We start from the raw sequence: 22,094 nt of genomic DNA on the forward strand, positions 1-22,094 counted from the left end.
ATCTGTGACACTCTTGGACTTGCACAGGACACAAAGCTGGAGTGCTGGTGTTTACAGGAGTAGAAATTTATGGGGGTGACATGCTGAAAATGACCAAAACACCAGGAAGACATTGTTATCTGGACAAAGTTGTATAACCTTGTTATCCCATCCATTGGGAGGCAAGAGGATCTCAGAGTTTAAATCTGGTCTAGGCTACACATAAACCAAGTCCTTACCTCCAAAAGGACTAAGTATCAAAAAGTCAGCTCCTTTTCCCCTTCTTAAGGAAATAAAAGAAAGAAGAAACAAAAACAAACAAGATACAAGGAGTTTGAAAAGTATATAACACAATTTTTATCTTTATTTACAATCAAGTTCTGTTGGGACACATAATTAAATAAATAAAAGATGTGCCCTGGCCAGCGAACTTCAACTTCCATCAGCACAAGCTCTCTGGCAGCAAACCAAGGGGTAAGCTGCAAGCAGGGAAGATGTCGGAGAAAGACTGTGTCCCTCTTTCCTAGCTCTAGCACCCCTCCTGTCCAGAGAACCAGTGTGGAGGCCAGAAATAAAGTGCAAAGTAAATGTGACAAACACACGGTGCCTCAGCCAGACAGAGCTCAGACCGTGTGCAGGGGAGCAACAGACATATGCTTTCCTAGTCTTCATCGTAGCCAGCTCCTACATAGGCTTCTTGTACCGAACACTAAGGTCACTGCAGGCAGTGGCTGGACTCCACTTCCGACTTCAGCAAAAACGTGCAGGTGAGCGCTCAGCCACCCTCTGCTGCAAATCTATACCTGACAGGGAAAGGTTGGCACAAGTCCTTTCCATCCCGCGCGCGCACACTCTCTCTGACACACACGTACACACAAAACTACGTGGAAATGTTGGCAGGAAGGGAGCTAGGCATTCTGAAGGCCAGCTGAGATGTGGTCTCACCACCAGCCCTGCAAACAAACCGCTCCATCTATCCCTTGTCACATGAGGACAGGCCCTGCATTTGGTTTCCACTGACCCAATGCCTTTAATGAGTCCCCTGGGTAAGTGACCCCAGAAAGGGGCCGTGCATCAGGCCACAACAGACTTTGGAAAGACAGGAAAAGCACAGGGGACCCAATGCCCAGTGTGTGGGGCTGTCCTTGGCACTGTGTCCAGTGGGGAGACCCAGCAGGGACCCTGTGCTCCCCATGAGGTATGGAAGGTCAGAGTTAGTAGTGTTTCCCACCCAAACGCAGACGAGAATCCGAGCCTCTGCCAGGCACTCGCAGAGTCAGTGTGGTTCAGTGTTGGTTCTTCTAGGCCACTCGAGACCTTAAGTCAAAGTTCTCAGGAAAGCCACGGTGCCACATAGTTCCAGCTCTTCTCTGGGAGGACACATCACCCCCCAAGACAGGATGCTGTGGGGGTCCCGCGCTGCTCCTGAGGGGGTATATCAAGGTTGTGCCCACAACACAGCTTTGCTTCCTTTGTCCACGCTGACAACATGCAAGCCCGAGGGCGCCCAGGCCACCGCATTTATGGAGGAGCTTTAAGGATGGAGCAGAAGAGATTTCGGTCAGCCAGACACCAGGCCCAGGCATGCGGGGAATACTGGCACACCCACCCACAGCGTGAACTTATGCTAAGAAAGCTGCACTATTCCAGCATGCAGCACTGGACTAGAAAGATGTCTCCTTCAGCAACCAGGCTCACCCCAAGAACAGCACTGACAGAAGCAGGGGAACAACAAACTACAAAGCTGCAAACCCTGCAAGGTCATCAGCAGGGGCCACCAACCCACAGGAATGTGGGGCCCATGTTCTAGTTGGCAGGTAGCTTTGGTTACAGAATAAGTAACAAGAAGCCCAGGAACTACTAATCTGGTAGAAGGTAAGGGAGGATGTAAAAATCTGTTTGGGCCGGGCGGTGGGTGGCGCACACCTTTAATCCCAGCACTGGGGAGGCAGAGGCAGGCGGATCTCTGTGAGTTCGAGGCCAGCCTGGTCTACAAGAGCTAGTTCCAGGACAGGAACCAAAAGCTACAGAGAAACCCTGTCTCAAAATATAAAATCTGTTTGGAACCTGTGGAATTACTGACAAATGTTAGAGGCAAGGAGAAAGGGAGAAGGGATGGAGTAGGAAAGGATGAAGTAAGGAGCTACTCTGACCCTTTCCCCAGTGGCCACCAATCAATGGTGGCATCTCAGTCGCTGTGGTCTGCTATACTGTTGAGTGGTGAAGCCTGGCCCCACTAACCTTGGTCAGCCAGCCCTGCAAATGAGAGCGAACTGCCCTCAAGAATCAAGAAGCTCAGAGGTTCACACCCAACCGAATACTCATAACCCCAGGAATGAAATCATGGCTCCGCTTGAGATGTGGGCCCAAGTACTGCACTGATGGGGTTCATCTTACCTGTGCTGTTTTGAAAGGACCTTCTCCACTTTCCCCGTGAGCACACTCCAGACATACAGAGACCCCTCGGCTGAGCCTGCTGTCACATAACCGCCATCAGGGCTAGAGAAGACAACGAGAGAGCAAAAGCTGCAGAGTTTTGACTTCACTCCTGTGCTCCCAGACGAAGGTCAGGTGCTAGTCAGAAGATGGCAGCAAATGTGTGCCCTTTGGTTTTCAGCCATCTGGCTGCTGAAGAGCAGTGCCATGTTGTATCTTGAGGTTCCCTGTCCGTCCAACCATCCCTCCCTCCCTACCAGACTCAAGCAACACACAGGGAAGCCTAAAGCTAACCTCTGAACAGCTTACAGTTTCTGCCCATGAACAAACTTGTTGCATGGTTTAGTAAGGGGAGGCAGGAGAAACCATGAGATGCTGAGACTTAGGCTGGGAAGATGGCCTAATGAGTCCAGAGTGTTTGCTATAACATGAGGATCCAAGTTTGAATCTCCAAAACCCAAGTTAAAAAAAATGTGTGTGTGCATGTTTGTACCTGTGACCCCTGAACTGTTGTGGGAAGAGAAGGAGTTCTGGGGCTTGTAGGCAGTCAGCTTTGCTCTAGGTTCAGTGAAAACTGGAGGGAACAGGGTGAAATAGTAGAGCAGGACACAAGATGTCTTCCTCTGGTCTCTGCGTGTGTACGTAAGCTAATGAACCACACATACCACATGAAATACACTTTTCCCTGTTATGAGAGCCAGAATGCACTTGAGGAAAGTATGGCACACAAAAGGCAGAACGAGAAGAGGGGCACTGGATCACCTTGGAGTGTCACCCCCAAACAGACTGTACTGTTCCACCCCAGGGAGGTCAAGCCTTTCCAGTGTTCCCTGAAATTGTGCCAAGTCTGGGAAGTGGGTAAGTGGAAAGGGAAATGTGGCAGCTCACTCAGAACCAATCACCAGTCAACCATGCTCACAATCATAGAAGGAACACCACAAAAAAAAGGGTTCTAGCGGGATCCCCAATGACCCTCAGACTCACTCCTGAAAGCTCTGAGAGGCATTTACTTCCCTTAAAGGAAACCACTTTCTCCTTTAAGTACTTTAAGGATCATTTCCCTTAAGGGAAAGTGTCCAGGTTAAACCTGAGATAAACCAAGCAGGAGGTAGGTAACGGCTACTAACCTGAAGACAACTCGGGTCCAGTCAGAGCCACATTTGAAGCCAGGTGCACTGAAACAAAAAGCAGACAGATCAGCTAGCACTCACCCAGGAGGACAGAAGCAGGACACGGCAGGCCCAGGGCCCAGGGCCAGTACCTGAACGTCTGCTTGACAGTATTTGTCCGGAGGTCAATGACTTTCAGCAGGTCATCACGGGAACAGCTCAGGAGCTCAGTTCTCTCGGGGTTTAAGTCCAGAGCAGTGATCTTCCCCAACAGTTCCATTTCTCGGACCACACTCTCTGATCTAAAGGAGAGAGAAGCCTGAGACTAAGGCCAGTGGGCCACATCCAACTTGACTAGGATGTTATGTCACTGAGCAAAAAATGCTGCCAGCCAGCTAGATCCAACAGTCTTCAGGGGCAGTAAGCATGTCCCTGACCTCACCACTGCTTACACAACTCTCCCAACAAAAGAGCCTACAGGAATGCTGGGTCCTAGAACTGTGGAGCTGGTCAGGAATTTTTGTGCCTGTTTTTAGTATAGCAGGACAATTACCAACCACAACTCCTGATAGGCAAGAGCAAACTGGAATATTGCTTTTTCTTACTGTTTTGTGGACCGAATCTGAGGCCTTGTGCGCATGATAAACATGTGTCCTACCACTCACCTGCCCTAAGCCGCAGACCAGGACAATTTCAAGGGTGTGACTTTTAGCTTTGACACAAGGCTGGCGTACAAGCTGCTTTGGTGGATCTGCAGAGCCCACAGGCCCTGTCATGCTCAGGAAGTTTCACCGTGGCTACTTCAGACATGGGACTGGATGAGCCCAGGGCACAAATGTCACTGTGTGTCCTCTGCTGCTGCTTCCCCAAATTCTCCTACATATTCAACCCACAGAAGTAAGCTAACAGGACCCAATGGGGACACTCCCAAAAGTTTTGTTGAAAGTGTTCAATGAACTGATTTGCTGTCTTAACTGAGCAGAGTTTGTCTTGTCATTAGCCAGGAGACTTGCAATGTCTGGTGAAATTTTAAAATTCCATGTTTTAAGTTTGAACTTCAGGTTTGGAGGGAAAAAAGGATTAAAAATACAGCTTGAGGTAGGGTCTAGGGAGTCACAAGCTTCACAGTATCCTTGAGGGCACTCGCATTTCCAAGTCCATCCAGGGCCATGCATTCTTACCCCTTTCTCCACACTCACGAGCTCCCCTACTTGAACTGTGGCCTGCCTCCTTCTCACTCTTCAATCCAATTATCAGCCACCACCATCTTCCTGTTTCCATTCACTGGACCTCTTTTGGTCCTGACAGACCTCCTCCTCCTCACCTTGCCCAGCAACAGAAACCTCCCAGCATGCCCCTGCCTATGCCCTTCTGCCATGAATTCAGGTCCTTATCAACACTTATCTTTCAATGTGCCCTAACCTACTCTCTGAAGATGGACAAATCACTGAGCAGACTTTTACAGAGTTAGTCATCACTTTTTTTGTTATCAGCCACAATTCAAACATCAAGACATTCGGAGTGGCTTATAAAGCCAGTGGATGTCTGATTCCCCACTCACCTCACTATCTCATTGGCGCACGCCCTCTGCTTGCTACATGACAACCACACCAGGCTGTTCTAGCTGGGCATGCTTTTCGATGGTTTTCTGTCATATGAAGTCCATTTGCTTCTCTAGATTAATTCCCATGACATGGAAAAAAAGCCTGTCTCCACTACAGCAAAATGTTCACTGCCTTGTGTTGTCTTCACAGAAGACAGAAATTAAATTTCATCTTAATTTGCCTAAAGGTAGGAATCTTCTCATCTCTGCTTATCTCACAGCTGTCAGAGCATCTGGTACATAGTACATGTTATGGTTTTGGTCCCTTTAAGAGACAAGCCACACCCATTCCCCTCCCCATTCGCTGAGGCAGGCTGATCTTCAGCTTCCGGCCTGAGCTCGCTCTCTTTTCCATCTTCCTCTCGGAGAGGCAGCTTCGCTTCTGCCTCTCTCCCCACTTCCCTGCTTCCCCCCTTCTCTCTCTTTCTCCTCTTCTCCCCCCCCCCCTTCACCCTTCCTCCTCCATAACTCCCGGAATAAACATTCAACCTCACCCTGCATGTTGTGTCTATCCATGTTTCTGTCTTCTGCCCGCCCACCATGTGTCTCCCTGCCTGGAATCAGCCATTGCTCGGGGACCAGCAGCCTACTCTGGGTCCCACTGCCTGCTGCCACATGGCCCGTCACTACTGCTCTGAGACCAGCAGCCGTCTCTGCCTGGGACTGGCTGCTCCCAGGGCCCACTGTCTGCCATTTCTGCCTGGGACTGGCTGCTCCCAGAGCCCACTGCCTGCCACCACATGGCCCGCCGCCACCATTTGGGACCTACAGCATTTCTGCTGCCTACTGCCGTGGGGATCTTGCAGCATTTTTTTAAAAAAAGAACAGTGCATGTACAATAAATGATGGCTGGATCCAGAAGACTATTTTGTATAAAGAAAAATAGCACAGCTTAGACCCAGGCGTCCTGGAGCTCTGCCAGCCCTGGAGTATGAGAACACCTCCCCCCCCAAAAAAACAAAGCATGCTCACAGATCTTTATATGTACCCCCCCCCACTAAGCTCTTGGGCGTCATACCGTATATCCCAGAAACGAATTTTCTTGTCAAAATGTCCACTCATTACACATTGCTCAGTGCAAACAATGTCATTGCAGCTAGATCCTGCAAACACTGTCTTTATGCCTGAAAGAAAACCAATCATCATCACAAAGGCAACCATGTGGCTATATACATACACAATGTGATTACAGTCTTGACTACTGAGCCCCCAAACTAGGATCTGAAATGACACCAAGCAGAAACAACCCATACTACTCCAGTGTCCCTGAGACTGAAATAAACCTGGGGTTCAGACTGATTACACAAAATGCAAGCTTGGATGTGGGAGCATCACCTCACTACTAATATCTATACAGAGAGAGAGAGAAAGAGAGAGAGAGAGAGAGAGACTGAATTTCCTCACAGACTTTGCTGCGTAGATCCCAGAGTTTGAGGGTCCGGTCGTGACTTCCTGAGACTATCCGAGCATTGTCCAGCAGGAACTTGGCAGACAGCACTTTCCCACTGTGGCCTGTGAGTGTGTGCTAGGAGAGAGGACACAGCTAGGGTGAGCTTTGGGATGACATGCTGCCCTCCCAGAGGAGCTCCAGAGCCAGTCTCAAAAGGCTCTGAAATCCCACCAGACACCCTCAAAGAAATCAGAAAAAAAAAAAGGGTAAAGAAATACGGCATATGGAGAATAGCTTTACCGACTCAGTCTCAAAGAAGCTGCATGCTTCATCTGAAGCACTTTCAACTAGGCAGCCACATTTCTGACCTAAGTAGCTTTCAGAATCTTCCAGAAACGATTTCTGGTGCTGCCTAGAGATGAGGCATTGCTTTGGTGTCATCTTGAACAGCCCCAAAGAACTGATGTGCTGAGGCCTGGTCTCTACAGTCTGTGGTCCAGTGGGAGGGAAGATAACACACTGAGCACACACTTCTCCAAAAGACTGGGGGCCCCTGGATGCTTCCTGTTTTGCTCTTTAATTCTCACAAGGCAAACAGGTTCCTCAGTCACACAATGTACTGTGCCACCATAGGCCCAAGCAACCATGGGCTAAACTTCTAAAGCCTGAGTTTGAGATGTTGATGCCAGGCGTGTGTCCTGTCTTACTTAGGTCTCTCACAACAGTGACAGAAAGCTGAATAACACAGGGATCAAGTTCACGAAGAGAAAGGCAGGTGGTATGGTGTTGCATGCATATTCACAGAACTTGGACTGCTGGAATCTGTAGACGCACAATCTGCCTGGGTAAGCCTAGGGGGTAAAGCGCAGCGGCAGAACACTTGTCTAGCACATATGAGGCTCTAGATCCAGCACTGGAAGGGGGCGGGGATAAATACAAACCCCACCTAATCACAGCACCAAACTCCATAACTCCTTGAAATATAAAAAAGAGAGGAAACAGAAAGCAAATGGAGGATGCTTTTACAACCTCTGGCCTCCATTCTTCTAATGCTGGGATTAATAGGTGTACCATCAAGTCTGGCTCAAATTATCAAAGACAGGAAGAGTTTATTCAGTACCACTGAAAGCGTTCTCACTTAAAGTGAGAACAGACAGATTCACTGCAGGCATAATTTACAAAAATAAACACCAGAATTCCATACACACAATTAGAAGCCATGGGGCATTTAAAATAAGAGGTCTCAGCTTAAAACGTCAGATCATAGCCAAGGACACCAGAACTCCCAACAATCAAATCCCTTTGAGACTAAGGTGTTGGATGCCAACCCGTGCCTTCTCTGAGCTTGTCAGGGAACACAGAATGGAGACATCACTGCTTGTCAGCTACTGGTTTTCCCATGACAGCACTACTAGAGCATGATGGGTAAGAGGCAGCAGCTGGGGATGGAGGATGCTGGTAGGCGACCTCGGAAGTCAGACCTTTTACTATTCATCATTGACCTCTTTTCAAGGTAGAGTTTAGTTTTTGCTTTTGAGACAAGGGCTTACTATGTAGACAAGTCTACTTTTTGAGTGTTGGGATTAAAGGCATGTGCTAACATGCCTGGCTTTTTATTTTTTACTTATTTTTAAAGGTTTGCTTTTCTTTGTGCACACCATTGCAATTTCTGGGGGTTGAGACACTGGATTCCCTATGGCTGATGCTACGGCTAGTTGTGAATGAAACACTGGTCTTTCTTTCCAAGAGTACTTTGGGACTCAACTCCTGGGGCTCTCTTTATTATTGTTATTATTAATTATGTGTATAAATACCAAGTGGAAACAGTTCTCGCCTTCCTTTACAAGGTCCCAGGGATCAAACTCAAATCATCAGGAGTATATGGTTAAGCACTGTATTTGCTGAGCTATCTCTGGCTTCCCAGGGGTCATTTTTTGTTTTTTTAAATAAAGACAGGGGCTCACCATGTAACCTTGGCTGTTCACTACATCGACCAGACTGTACTGGATTAAAGATATGTACAATCACACCTGACTAGAATCATTTTTTATAAGTGTCATCCCTCCGCCCCAAGTTCAAAAGGTTCGTTAATATTTTGTTTCTAATAAAGAAAAGAATGCTTTGGTCCAGTAAGAAGATCAGCAAAGGCTCCATAGGTAGAAAGAACCTACTCCTACAAGTTCTCCTCTACCTCCACACAAATGCCACAACACACGTACCTCCTTACCCCACAGAATAAATGCTAACAGTTTTCTCATTTCCTAAGCCCAGTAGGAGCTGCCTGAGTTCTTCAAAAACAAAAAAGTCATAGAAAAAAAAGCCTCCACATCGTCCATCTACCTAGGGACAAGAAAGAGCTACAAGCAGGCCACAGCTCTCAAAGCTATCTATCAAAGCTAGTCTATCAAATGATGCTGCAACCCAAGTATGATGTCACCATCACTCAACTCATCCAACATGTGTGGCCCAGTGACTGGGCCTCCGTACTGCAGCTCAGTGAGCTAGAAACAATCCTGACTCTGATCTCCATCTTCTGGGTCTATTTCTCTAGTCTCCTCACCATACTTCAGGATGATCCCCACCTATCTATAATTTTCCTTTACCAATGACAAAAACACCACCCTCTGTCATGTGCTTCAAAAACTTCTTTTTTCCTCCCAGGGCCCAGTATAAAGAAAGCTGCAGATCCAACTTCCACAGTTGGCCAGCACTATTTCATCTCAGCCTAGAAGCATAGGTCTCAATTCAAATTTTAACCATAATATTTAACTGTGTGACCTTTACTGCCTCTCTGAACCTGTCTCATCTACCTCCCTCATCTGAGTTCCCAGATAATTAAAAAGAAATATATAAAACAGGCATAACTTGGCACTGCATCCAACACAAAGAAATGCTTTTTCTTTAAGCAAACTAACTCGTTGAAGAATTCACTCAATCTTAAATGCCCAACAAAAGATGAACAGAGCTAGGCATAGTGCCAAAGCACCAAGGAGGAAGAGGCAGGAGGATTGCTGCAAAATAGAGTACAACCTGGTTCATACAAGTTCTATGCCAGTCAAGGTTATGTAGGAAAATTCCAATTTAAAAAATAAAGGTGTATGTGTGCATGCCTTTGTGCACTGGTGGCTCACAACTTCTAGGCTCCATAGGCATACCCACGTAGATACAGGCACACATACACAACTAAAGAACAAAACAAAAGCCCCAAAAGATGAACAGTTCAAACAAACGACAGCTGACCAGAGGGTCAGTGCACATTCAGCAGCACCGGCAGGCGCCTTTCCCACGTTTAGAAGGCAAAGCTGTGAAGCATCCACTGGAAATGCGGAGTGGAGCGTGCGCAGACATGAGCTGCAGCAGTCCTCCCTTCAGAAAACACAAGGCTGACTCTTCGCCACTCACAGTATGTATCTGCTGTATTTCGGGCTCATGTTTCGCACGTTCAGAACTGACTTGTCCTGGTGTGGGAAGTCCTTCTGTATATGTGTTGCTTTTATCGGTTAATAAAGAAGCTGCTTTAGGCCAATAGCTTAACAGAATTTAGCCAGGCTGGAAGAGATATATAAGGAGAAGTAAGCACAGTCAAAAGAAAAGCCATGTAGCTTCCGCCAGAGACAGAAGCGTTGGAATCTTACCCGGCAATACACAGATTAACAGAAACGGGTTAATTTAAGATATAAGAGTAAGCCAGAAATACGCGTAAGTGATTAGCCAAGCAGTGATTTAATTAATACAGTTTCTGTGTGATGATTTCGTGGTCTGGGCAGCTGGGAACAAACAAGAAGCCCCCACCTACATTCTCCTTCAACTGAGGACCATGAATCATTACCCTCAGGTCCTGCCCCCAAAGTTCTTCCAGGAAAATGAAAAGCAAAGTGCTAAGCTAGTCTGCTTCTAAAGAATCTTCGAGCTTCATCTCTATACCATTCGATCAGACCACCAAGATAACTGTAAAGACGCCTGTAGAGCTCACACATTCATTTAAACACAGTGCCATTCTTTGTGTGAGCTGACACAAACGCAACTCTGTCAAACTTAAAACGCCCCACCAATGCCAAGTGCCTTCTGTGTCACCTTCCACAAGTTCATGTGAGAACTTCTCTCCATTACCCAACTCTCAGACACGCCAAGTTCTGACCACTGTCCTGGATATCACACTGGACTCAAATGCAGATTCCCTCAAGAGGAAGCTCCCGTTTCCTAGCTTTACCACCTGGTTAAGCTCTACCCTAAGCATATCCATGTATTTCTATAATCCTATTTCCAACTATGAGGTAACTTTTGGGGCTTAGGGCTCTTATGAACCACAATTGATAAACCAGGTGTGGAGGCACATGCCTTTAATCCCAGCACTCAGGAGGCAGAGACAGGCATAGCTCTTTGTTCAAGGCCAGCCTGGTCTATAAAGCTAGTTCAAAGACAGTCAGTGCTATTAGACAGAGAATCCCATCTCAATTCACATGCTCAATTGACAACTTAAACTAAAATAGAATACGAAATATACCTGGTTCTTCAGATCACAAAACTCCTGAGACTATCACAGAAATGTGAGGGTCTGGTAGCAAACATGCTGAAAGGGTGCAAAGGAGAAACATATTTTCCCAGAATAGAGCATGAATTTAATATCAAACTGGAAAGTGGTGCACATGCCTTTAATTCCAACACTCAGGAGGCAGAGGCAGGTGGAACTCTGAGTTCAAGGCCAGCCTGGTCTATAGAGAGAGTTCCAAGCCAGAGCTACATAGAAAAAGCCTGCCTCAAAAAACAAAACAAATTTTATATTTATAAACATCCGTCAATTTTTTTTTGTATTCCATACATTGATCGACACATGCAATTGGAAGATTATGCTAGCTTTCTCAAACTGGGTCTTACCCTTAATCGATAATCATCCACAGTCCAGATTCGACTTGCAAAATCATTTGAAGCTGCTAAGAGGTAAGCTCCCTACAAGAATAAAAAGAAAAACTCTGAGTAAAATTCAGTTCAAATAGTACAAATTCCCCAGTCAGCAGGTCCAAGAAGTAATTTAGATGTTTCAACTTCACTTCTAAGCTAGACCAACCTACACTGCCAATGAGTTGGCAACTACCCCCACCTCATCCTTAAGCTAAGTCCTTCTTCCCAGGTTCACGTGACCTTACATGAGTATAGCAGACATCTCAGGCTCAAAGAAGAGCTCAGCCTCGCCCACCCACTTTTCCCTTTACCAATGTCTTAACAATAAACAGGACTTCCTTACAATACTGAGCAAACCAGAAAGCCTCCCAACTCATCTCCTACCTAGTGTGTCCATCTTCCACATTAGTTTTGCTCCTTCCTCTGGAGTTCCCCTGCTTCAGTCCTACTGGGCTTTTGTGGGCCATTTCAGACACCGCCTCTTTATTCTGAATTTGTTTTTCCAAACCTCTCAGGAACCAAGATTTCGCTCAATAGTAAGGCACTTGTACAGCATGTCCAGGTACCTGGGTTTGATCTCCAAAGTTGCCAAGAAACCTCTCAGGACTCTCAGAATGGCTTTGTGGTTATTTAACATTTTGACATCATATATATTCTGACCCCCATACAACTAACCACTCCTATTTCCTAATTTTCCCCCAACATCAAGGCACCATTGCTTGAGGCATGAAGATGATTCACTCCTAGCCAGTGCCCATCCTTTGAGATAAGGCTATCAGCAAACAAGAGAGAGACCCATCACATCAGTGAGTGCTGGTGAGCAATAGGGATGCTACCATTACTCACCAGCTACTGGACCAGTCCTGTTTCAGCTCTTCTCTCTGCTTCCTCTGTCAGCAATGCCTGTACTGTAATGTCTACCCTTTGCATATGATCTCAAGGTCTGCCTCAAATGGCTTACTTTGTTTTCTAAACCACCCCAGAGGTATTATGTTACCTTAATACCATGACCCGCAATTCAATGCTTTCTTGCCATTCTCTTAAAAAATTTAAGCTAGGCAGCGGAGGCACGTGCCTTTAAACCCAACGCTCGCTCAGGAGGCAGAGGCAGGTGGATCTCTGTGAGTTCAAGGCCAGCCTAGTCTACAGAGTGAGTTCCAGGACAGTAAGGGCTACACAGAGAAATCCTGTCTCAAAAAAAAAACAAAACAAAAACATATATTTGTTTTAGTGTGTGTATGTCAGTGCGTGTAGGTCAGAGAAAAAATTTCAGGAGTAAGTTCTCTATTTCCACCACAGGGGTTCCAGGGATCTAACAGATTGTCAGGCTTGGCAGAAAGTGCCTTTACCTGTTGAGCCACCTTGCTGGCCTGGGTCTTTTAGAGGGAAATTCCTTGAGAAGACACCATCCTGACCCCAAGGGACATGTATGTAAACAAAGCAATCGGGCTCTGAAACAGATCAAAGTGGTGAGAGTTGGTGGATCTCTAATCTACTTCTAACCCTCCCCAGTGTGAATTGGATTTCAAATTGCAGAGAACAGGAAGTCTTGTGGTTTTGCTTTTTTCCTTTTTTTATTTAAAGACAGTCTTTCTCTGTGTAGTCTTAGCTATCCTGACCAGGTTGGCCTCAAACTCACGAAGATGTACCTGACTCTGCTTCCCATGTCGTTTTTGTTTTTAATTTCAAAAATCAAATACCTCAAATTATTTTTCAAAAAAATAAAAATTGTTCAAGCATGGTGGTCACACTTTGGAGGTAGAGGCAGGCCAGTCTGGTCTATATAATGAGTTCTAGGACAGCCAGGACTATGTAGAGACCCTGTCTTAAAAAACAACCAACGAACCAAACAACAATCTAAAATTAGGTACTTACAGCACTATCAAATTCAATGCTTGTAATTCCCGCATTACTGCCAGTCAAGGAACCCTTGAATTCACATTTATCTGCATGAAGTAAAATAAAAAATTTAAGAGTTACATTAAATACATTAAAAAGGGGCAGTGAAGGAAAATGGATGGAGCTAGAAAACATTATTTTGAGTGAGGTAACCCAGACACAGAAAAACAATTATCATATGTACTCACTCATAGGTGGTTTTTAAACATAAAGCAAAGAAAGCCAGCTTACAAACCACAATCCCAGAGAACTTAGACAACAATGAGGACACTAAGAGAGACTTATATAGATCTAATCTACACAGGAAGTAGAAAGTAGAAAAAGACAAGATCTCCTGAGTAAATTGGGAGCATGGGGACCTTGGGGGAGGGTTGAAGGGGGAGTAGAGAGGCAGGGAGGGGAGCAGAGAAAAATGTAGAGCTCAATAAATATCAATAAAAAAAATCAAAAGGGGGGGGGCAGTGAAATACAAGGCAAGTCAATAATGACAGCGAACAAGAGCTTTCCTGCAGTTCTGCAGAATCAGACAAGATAAACAAAAAACAGGGCATTCTGCTGCAATCTGAGCCCCGAAACAATGGAGATTCAGAAATGTCATATGCATGTTCCCAAGTTATCCTTTGGAGCACATGCAGGTCTTTCCATTAGTTCTCGGTGAAACTAACCACCAAATTTTTGTAATTCCTGTTTTGGAAATCTTCATTTCATTATGGCCTGAAAACCTGTTAGACTCCATAGTTCTATCAATTCAGACAGCCTACTATGAACTCCTTCCTCCTTCACCACGTCTCCAGCCCCACTTCCACCTTCTAATCTCCTCAGAGGTGTTTTAGTGATCAAAGAAAGTCAAACTGTGCTGTTGTTTGGTCAGCAGTTAGGCAAGTGCTCTACTGCTGAGCTACAATCTTTATAAGCACATCTGCTAGTATTTCCTTACGTTGAGCTCTAGCTTCTCACAACTTCAGTTTTTCCATCTTCCTAACCTAAGTCTCTGAGCAAAACTTCCCATTCTCACAGTTTCAGCAGACTAGGGGTTTATCTGAGTCACTTTTCTGCTAACGGCAATTCAGGGAAGACAGGCACAATGCTTTCCAGCAATCAAAGGTTTCACTAACTACTCTTGCTCAAACATCAAAAGCAGTAACCCACACCCTTCTCTCCGCTCTAGAGGCTAGAGAAGTCTTCAACAATAAGAGCATGGGATTTTGCCACAGAGAAGCCATAGCAGGAGAACCATGAGTTCCAGGCTAGCCTGCAAATACAGTGAGACTGTCTCAAAAACAAAGAGCATGAATTTCAAGTCATGTGCTCTCAATTAGCCCTGACTCTACTACTCATATATTAAACAAATTAAAATATAATTCAAAATAAAGCAAAAAGTCACTCAGATGTCACCAGAGTTTCCTTATATGGACATACATAATGGGCTCTTACCTCCGAATGCTTCCCAAAGTTTAACCCTCCGGTCCATGCCTCCAGTGGCCAGTAACCGGGAACCTGGACTGAACTGCACTGCATTGACTTCCCCATCATGTGCATCCTGCAAGACAGTACTTTGTTTCAAAGCCCAATAATTATCATCCCCCAGGAGCCTAAGGCACACATATATACTCCAACTGCCTAACCGTAGGCCAAACAATCTCCAAAAGAGCTGGATTCAACTATGAACTCTAAGTAGACTCCACACCCAAAATCTCCTAAGATTCTAGTTCATTTTATTCTTAACAGCTGCAGTAGCATAAATAAATCCATTCATTTGGATACTGTACTATCTCACTGTGTAGTCCAGGTCAACCTGAACTACACTTGTAATCCTCTTGCCTTAGCCTCCTAAGCTAAGGGTTACACGAGTCTGCTACCATGTTTGGTTTGTACTCACTTAAACAAAAAGTATTCAGAGTAAGCCAGGTATGGTGACACACACCTCTAATCCCAGCCCTCAGAAGGCAGACAGACTGCCAGAAGTTCAAAGCCAGACAGTAAATACAATGATACTCCCCCACAAAAGTACTCAAAATTAATGTATATTGCATAAACTTTGCCTTTGCATTATCTTATTCCTAAGAATCATAATCATAATCTGACTTTTAATTTTCCTTGCTTAAAAGTATATGGAGAAATGAATTGCTATTTTCTTTAACATCTATTTTTATTTATGAATGTTTGTGTATGTGTGGGTGCTTGTGGGAACCAGAAGAAGGCATCAGATCCCTTGAAGTGACAGGTGGTTATGAGCTGTCAGACTGATGCAGGGAGCTGGGAACCAAATTCAAGTCCCCTAGAAAAGCAGCAAAGCACATGTAACTGCTGAGACATCTCTCCAGTTTCCGAATTGCCTCTTCTGTGACAGACACTAGATTTTCTCTTATTACTAATATTAAATGCTATGTACCTGGTAACACATAACACCCTAAAGAAGGTTTCTGGGGGGGGGGGGGGTATATGTGCAGTTGTGTATGCGGTCTATTGTTCTGCTTTAATACCTTGAGACAAGACTTTTTACTGAACTAGAAGCTAGGCTGGCAGTCAGCAAGATCCTGCAATTTTCTGTTCTCCACTCCTCAGTATTGTGGTTACAGGGACAAAGCCATTCAGCTTTTAGATGGGTTCTATGGATATGAACACAGGCCCTCAAAGATTGCAGCAAGTGCTCTCACCCACTAAGAGAAGTTTTCTTGGCCAGTCCTAATACTGTAAGTTTGTGTAGTTCACTCTGGAAACATGGCACCAGTTTATTAACAGTGTGATGTTCATTAAGTGTTTAACTTCCCGTAGCTTCAGTTTGGGTTTTTAATCAGAAATATTTTTATGACTCAAACTGTTTTTGAAAACTGAATAAACTATCAATAAAAGTGTTATTTTGAAAGAATTAAAAGTTCTTTGTAGGCAAATTCCTTTCTGGATCAGGCTGACCCTTAACTCATAGACTTGCCAGCTTCTGCTTCCTGAATGCCAGGCTTAAAAGCAGTTCACTGTGCCTGGCCTTTCCACAGGAAATTCTAAGATTTATAGATGGAGACTGCACTTACATTTCCCAGCCACCCTGACTCAAATAATCACACAGAAATCATATTAATGACAGCACTGTTTGGTCAGTGGCCCAGGCGTATTTCTAGCTAGCTCTTACATCTTAAATTAACCCATTTCTATTAGTCTGTGCATCACCATGATGTTGTGGCTTGCTAGGAAGGCTCTTGCATCTTTCTCCTTCCGCAGCTACATGGCATCTCTCTGACTTTGCCTACTCTCTATATAGATCTGTTTGTACTTCCTGCCTGGCTTTATTCTGCTAAGCCATTGGTCGAAACGGCTTTATGCATTAACCAGTAAAAGCAACACATATAAGGAAGGACTTCCCACCTCAAAGATTAGTATGGATGAGCATTCATGTTCAGAGTAAGAACAGGTAAAATCATCCCATGTAAAATGGAAGAAAAGAGTAAGAGATGGTGTTGCTATGCTCTCCCTCAACACGACAGTAGACAGAGAACTACTTAAGAACAAAGCTGATGTCTAGGTCTTGCTTCAAGTCCAACAAAGTCTGGGGAGCCAGCATCTCCCTAACTGCCTGGGACACAATCAGCACTCCCTCATGTCACCTCATGCAATTCTCCTTTTTAAGAGCCATTTGTTCCCGAGGTCTCAGATTGAAAACTTGAGATCATGCACTATCACATCCATCCTGCCACTCCTCAAGACTCCTGTATGATGGGTTCTGTTGGACAGCAGTCAGCTGTGAACCACTCACTCTTGGAACACACACTGACAGAATCCTAAATTATCAGCTGCCCCACTCTCCCACGCACGACCTCAATGTGCTAGGGTGGAAAGGGGCTGCTGGGAGTAGAGTGCAAGGAAGGAGCTGTGACATTCAGTGCAATCAGACCTTTTACCAATCATCATTGACCTCTGGAAGGTGCTCAGCCCAATATGGAATCACGGGAGTGGGTGCCGTTACCCTGCCCAACTCCTCCTCCAAAGCAGGGCTCATTCTCAACCCCTGAGGCTCAGTCAGCTCACTGAATAGCAATGCCTGCCTGCCAATGATGATCTCCTGAATGTGCTCAACTGAAAGCTCTATCACCCAGGTGCCACGCCATTTCTACGGCACTAACCAAAGTAGGCTGTTTGAGCCACATGTCCCTCCCAAACCACCTAACCAATTCCAGGGCACTGCTCATAACTTCTGAAAGTTATGAGCAAGGTAGACCACACTTCCTCAGGTTAGACCAATTTCTTCTGTTCTATGGCTCAATTGAAACTAAGATTAATTGCTACTGCCAGAACTCAACTTAGAATCCCAGGTACTACTTTGGTTTCTGTCCAGTGCTATGTCCTGCTTCCAATAACAAGCTCTGAGTGGTTGGAAGTCATCCAGATACAATTTGATTTAGAAGATGAATACACCTGCCCTTATTATTTTTGAGTTTTATATGTGTATGCTTGGGTGTTTTGTCTGCATGAATGTTTGTGCACCATGTATATGACTGGTGATGTGGGCACCAGAAGAGCATTGGGGCCCATGGAACAAATTACAGAAAGATATAAGCTGCCATGTGGGTGCTAGAAACCAAAATCAGGTCTTCTGGGAGAATAGTTAATTTTCTTAGTCACTGAGTCTTCTTTCTAGCTCCCCACGTTTTAATCTGAGCCATTGCTCTAGTACCTCTGAAAGACACAAGTCTCCATCAGGAATTTCACCTTAAGCTGCAGCTAACCAGTTAAAAATAACTGCACAAATTACACTGGTTTCTCTTGCTTCATTGCTCAAGGCACCAATCCTTTCAGTCGGTCCCAGGGTACACAGGATGTCTTTAACAAATTCTGTATGCCGAAAGCTAAACACAACATACCTTAATTCCCCATAGGTCACAAAGTCAGCTGGTCTAAGTCAACAGTGGAAAGTCTAGATGCAGACCCAAGGACCCTTTAGTTCCAGATCCTGCTACTATCCCAGGCTCAGAGGAGTCTGGGTACAAGGCATACTTACAAAGACATACATGGCAGTAGTTGGGACTCTCACATCTTTACCAGAAGCAGGATGAGTATCCACATTATCCTGAGGGGCTGGGATGGAAGAGACAGAGCGTCTCCTAAGGAATAACACAAAAAGCAAACATTATACAGGACTGTTTAGGATTAGTGTCTACCAAACTGCTAAACAGACCTCAAGAACGACCCTACTTAAGCAGTGTGCTGTGTTAATAGCTGTTGTCTTTCTAAACCTTCCAAAATCCAGGATTCATATCATCTTACTCCTATGTCAGGAGTTAGCACACACCTTACTTTTCTGTTTGCTAATTCATGGGCTTCAAAACCCAACACTGACACAATCTTGAACCAAAGTTGCTTGCCCTTTCAGTAAATGTTGGGAAAACATTTTCTCTAACATAGTAGCTGGCTTGGAGGCGAACCTCCGACACTCTGACACACTCTTTTAAGCTGAATTCCATGCCTAGTACAACAACCCTCAGCTTTTATAACTGTGGTCAAGGCAGAGTCAAATGCATGCTAAGAGAAATGGCGTCAAGAGCATGATGACTGCGGAGAGCTCAACCTGACTGCCCAGCTCAAGGGCTCCAGCATTCATTCCGAGGAACATGCAAAGCGCCCTGGTTAGCGTGTGGACATCGATGATTGCGGGCAGCGCAGCGTGGTCAGCACGATTATCAATAACCCACACTCACATGCTGGGCTGAGAGAGGGTAATATTTTCACCTGGCAGCATCAGAAGAAGAATGATGTCCCAAAAGGGGAGATTCGGACAGACTAAAGGGAAAGGCCATAGATCAGCTCACAGCAAGATAAAGAGAAAGGAAGTTGCAGAAAAGAGAAAGAAGCTAATGACAAGCTGAATTAAGGCATCCACGTTCTTGGCACTGCTGAAATTCTGGTGTATATTAAAAATAATACATCACATACATATGCTTAGGTATATTCACACATTTTTAAAAGGAAAGGTGAAAGACTTCTAACCTACCCAAAGATATTAGTGATAGAATCCAGAAGGCCTCCAGCAGGCTGCGAGAGTCGCTTACTAAAGAGGAGGGGAGGATAGGTTTAAACCTTAGAAACATTTTGCCCCCAAATCAAAACAGCCCCTAAAAACAAGTACCTGGGAATACACTTTCCATTCCCAAATCCCAGCCAAGACAAACTCAATATAGCATTTGAACCATCAGGAAATAGTAAGAAGGCAGAGGGAAAACCCAACCTACAGTCTTAAAAGAAACAAGGTTCCCTAAGAAATTCCCTGACAAGGGATCTGTCTAATTTACCAAAAACTTCAGGGTGTTAAATTTCCATCCATTCTTTCAGCCCTACTTTAGCAAATTAAAAAAAAAAAAACAAAAACAAAACCGAAACTAAAACCCTACAATATATATCCTTGTGTCCTAAGATCTGAACGATTGCAGTGAATAATGAAATTTAACGGTTCACCCATCTTTCGGGAGGTTGGTGCACCTGTTTGTGTCAGAAATGCCAGGCCACCTGTCCGCCTTCCTCCCACTCTCCTCTCTGTGTGGTAGAAGAGGCTTGGGGACTCTGGGTACACCTGATTAGGTTTTCCTCTCATGTCCACAAATTGGCAGTCACACTAAAGCTGGAGCTCGCCTTTTTCCCACCCAGCCGGTCCACTCACGTAGCTGCTCTGCTGATGGCTCGCACAGGAGAGGTCTCTTCAGTGTGATCTGAGGTCTCATCCACAATGACTTCAATGTCATCATCCCTGGAAAGAAATGAGAGTCTGTCATTGTCCTGAACAGGAGCTCTGCAAGGGCCAATACCACACTGTAGAGATGAACTCTTCCTGAGTCTTGGCTGCAAAGTGATAGTGAAGGAGAAAAGGGAACTACATCATGTTTGAGAAACATAAACCATTTTACCTATTCAAAACCAATAAAGCCAAACAAGAATAATTTCCCAAAAACAAAACCTAAACACATGTACTTCTAATGGCTGGAGGGTCTGCACACTTCCTGTGCCATCATCTGAATTCGGAACTTCCTCCTTTTGTTGTTCATGCCAGCGGATGCAGGCCCCTCTGGTTTCCTTTCTACACATTCTTACAGGCCAAGTCTTCCCCGATTGTGAAGAAGGCAAGTCAAAATTTTGGTCTTAATGATTTGCTGTGTTGCAATCTTCATGGAAAAAAACACCTTAAAATATTAAGAGCTCACCACCCACTGTTTGGATTCTTAAGATTTTGAAAACAAGATTTTTTTTCCCTTTTCTATGATTATCTAGATTATGAGCATATATACTTAAGAACCTGTTACACCAAGCAAGTAAAACCATGACTAAGTAAATTTATTTTCCCTTATTTACTCTGGGATTACATTTAACTGCTTTATACTCTTGGTAGGGGTATGGTGAGAATAAGAAGAACAAGGCTATGCCTGATTTTCTACTTGGCTGGCCTTCCCAGACCTAGAGTTTGAGAGTCACAGGAGAAAAATAGCAATAGGAACAATATGAACTGAACCTACAGTGATACTCCGTGACAGAGTCTCATGGTTCTAAAGTGACTGGAAATGTATAAGGGCCACACCCCAGAAAATACCTCCCCGTTCTAGAAATGTAAGTATCTCTGACCTAGACTGTTACATTCCTGTGGAGTAGATAGATTGGGAGAATCTCTATAGCAAGCTCTCTCAGGTTTACATTTCAGCACAGCTTTCCATGTGGAATCCTGGGAAGGATGCTGGATCCTTATTAAACATGCCACCTGGTTACACTAGCAAATGAGGCAAACACATGGTACTTCCTTTTTTTTTCTTTTTTTCCTTTTTAAAGGAACCAAATCTCATTTTTAGGCCACCTACTTATCTACTACTTTGTGGGTTTGAAAAAAAAAAAAGGCATCAAGACCAGTTTTCTCCATTGAGGTCAGGAGATACACACATTTCATATTCTCTCCTAGAGCAAAAATTTAGCATAACTCTCCTTTCCTTTAGGGGAAGGTGTATGGGTTCAAGTTTAAACCGCTCCTCTCCACTTAAAAATGTATTTGTGTGTGAGTATTTGAATTGCATGGATGTAAGTATCATGCTGGGTACCTGGGAGGTCAGAAGAGGGCACTGAATCCCGTGGAACTGGAGATATACAGATGGCTGTGAGCTACCATGTGAGTGCTGGGAACTGAACCAGGTCCTCAGCAAGGGCAACAAGTGCTTTAAACTGCTGAGCCTCTCTCAGCCCCAGGAATCAATGCACATTTAAGTAACAGTAGGTCATAATTCTGGAGCTAACATAGCCCAGCAGGAAACCCACCCTGAATCAGAGCAGAGAGGACTGTTACTGAAATCCCACCATTTACCACGGGACTGCCAATACCAGGCACTTCATTTTCATTAGCAGGTGGAGCATGGAGGGCTGACTGGATCTAATTGCTTTTTGTGAAGAGATTTCTGACCTCACTAATGCCTCAAAAATTGGGTAAACGTCCATAAGGTCACAGACCCAGATAGTAAAACTGAAACCACAGCCCAGATTACATGACGACAGGTCTCGTGAGGAAGGCCAGTGACCCAAGAGTCTACAGGAAATAGTAAGGTGGCTCTGTGTGAAGGAAGTTAGTCATAATCAGCAGATTACTGTCAACAAGAAACACTTCTGGGAAAGTAACCTGGTGATGTATCTGAAATCTTAGGTCAACACAGTATTATTTTAAAAAATTCATCTCAAGTAACTGATTTGAAATATGGTCAAAGGCCATTTCAATATACTATTTCTAAGTACAACGGAACACCACCAGCGTCAAAGTAACAGAAGTGGT

The 22,094-nt window shown here is 44.7% G+C and overlaps 1 protein-coding gene and 2 non-coding genes across 5 annotated transcripts in view; all 3 read right to left on the minus strand.

Moving 5' to 3' along the window:
• Positions 1-312: 312 nt before the first annotated feature.
• Atg16l1 (autophagy related 16 like 1) overlaps positions 313-22,094 on the minus strand; it is a 36,050-nt gene continuing 14,268 nt past the window's right edge. The window contains exons 7-19 of one of the 3 annotated variants that reach the window (XM_075952213.1): positions 19,959-20,045; positions 19,296-19,352; positions 19,034-19,084; positions 18,306-18,408; positions 14,750-14,855; positions 13,292-13,362; positions 11,393-11,464; positions 6,532-6,652; positions 6,146-6,251; positions 3,677-3,826; positions 3,543-3,590; positions 2,377-2,478; positions 313-1,511 (exon numbers count right to left, since the gene is read on the minus strand). In XM_075952213.1, coding sequence (XP_075808328.1) covers positions 1,418-1,511; positions 2,377-2,478; positions 3,543-3,590; positions 3,677-3,826; positions 6,146-6,251; positions 6,532-6,652; positions 11,393-11,464; positions 13,292-13,362; positions 14,750-14,855; positions 18,306-18,408; positions 19,034-19,084; positions 19,296-19,352; positions 19,959-20,045 — 1,168 coding nt within the window. In that variant the 3' untranslated portion in view covers positions 313-1,417. The remainder of the gene's footprint in view (positions 1,512-2,376; positions 2,479-3,542; positions 3,591-3,676; positions 3,827-6,145; positions 6,252-6,531; positions 6,653-11,392; positions 11,465-13,291; positions 13,363-14,749; positions 14,856-18,305; positions 18,409-19,033; positions 19,085-19,295; positions 19,353-19,958; positions 20,046-22,094) is intronic. The other 2 variants (XM_075952214.1, XM_075952215.1) reach the window with 2 other exon arrangements.
• Positions 7,757-8,020, minus strand: LOC142837251 (small Cajal body-specific RNA 6). The gene has a single exon (XR_012908239.1).
• On the minus strand, positions 16,954-17,223 carry LOC142837252 (small Cajal body-specific RNA 6). The gene has a single exon (XR_012908240.1).

Source organism: Microtus pennsylvanicus, chromosome 17, assembly GCF_037038515.1.
Source record: "Microtus pennsylvanicus isolate mMicPen1 chromosome 17, mMicPen1.hap1, whole genome shotgun sequence".
NCBI classification, from domain to species: domain Eukaryota; kingdom Metazoa; phylum Chordata; class Mammalia; order Rodentia; family Cricetidae; genus Microtus; species Microtus pennsylvanicus.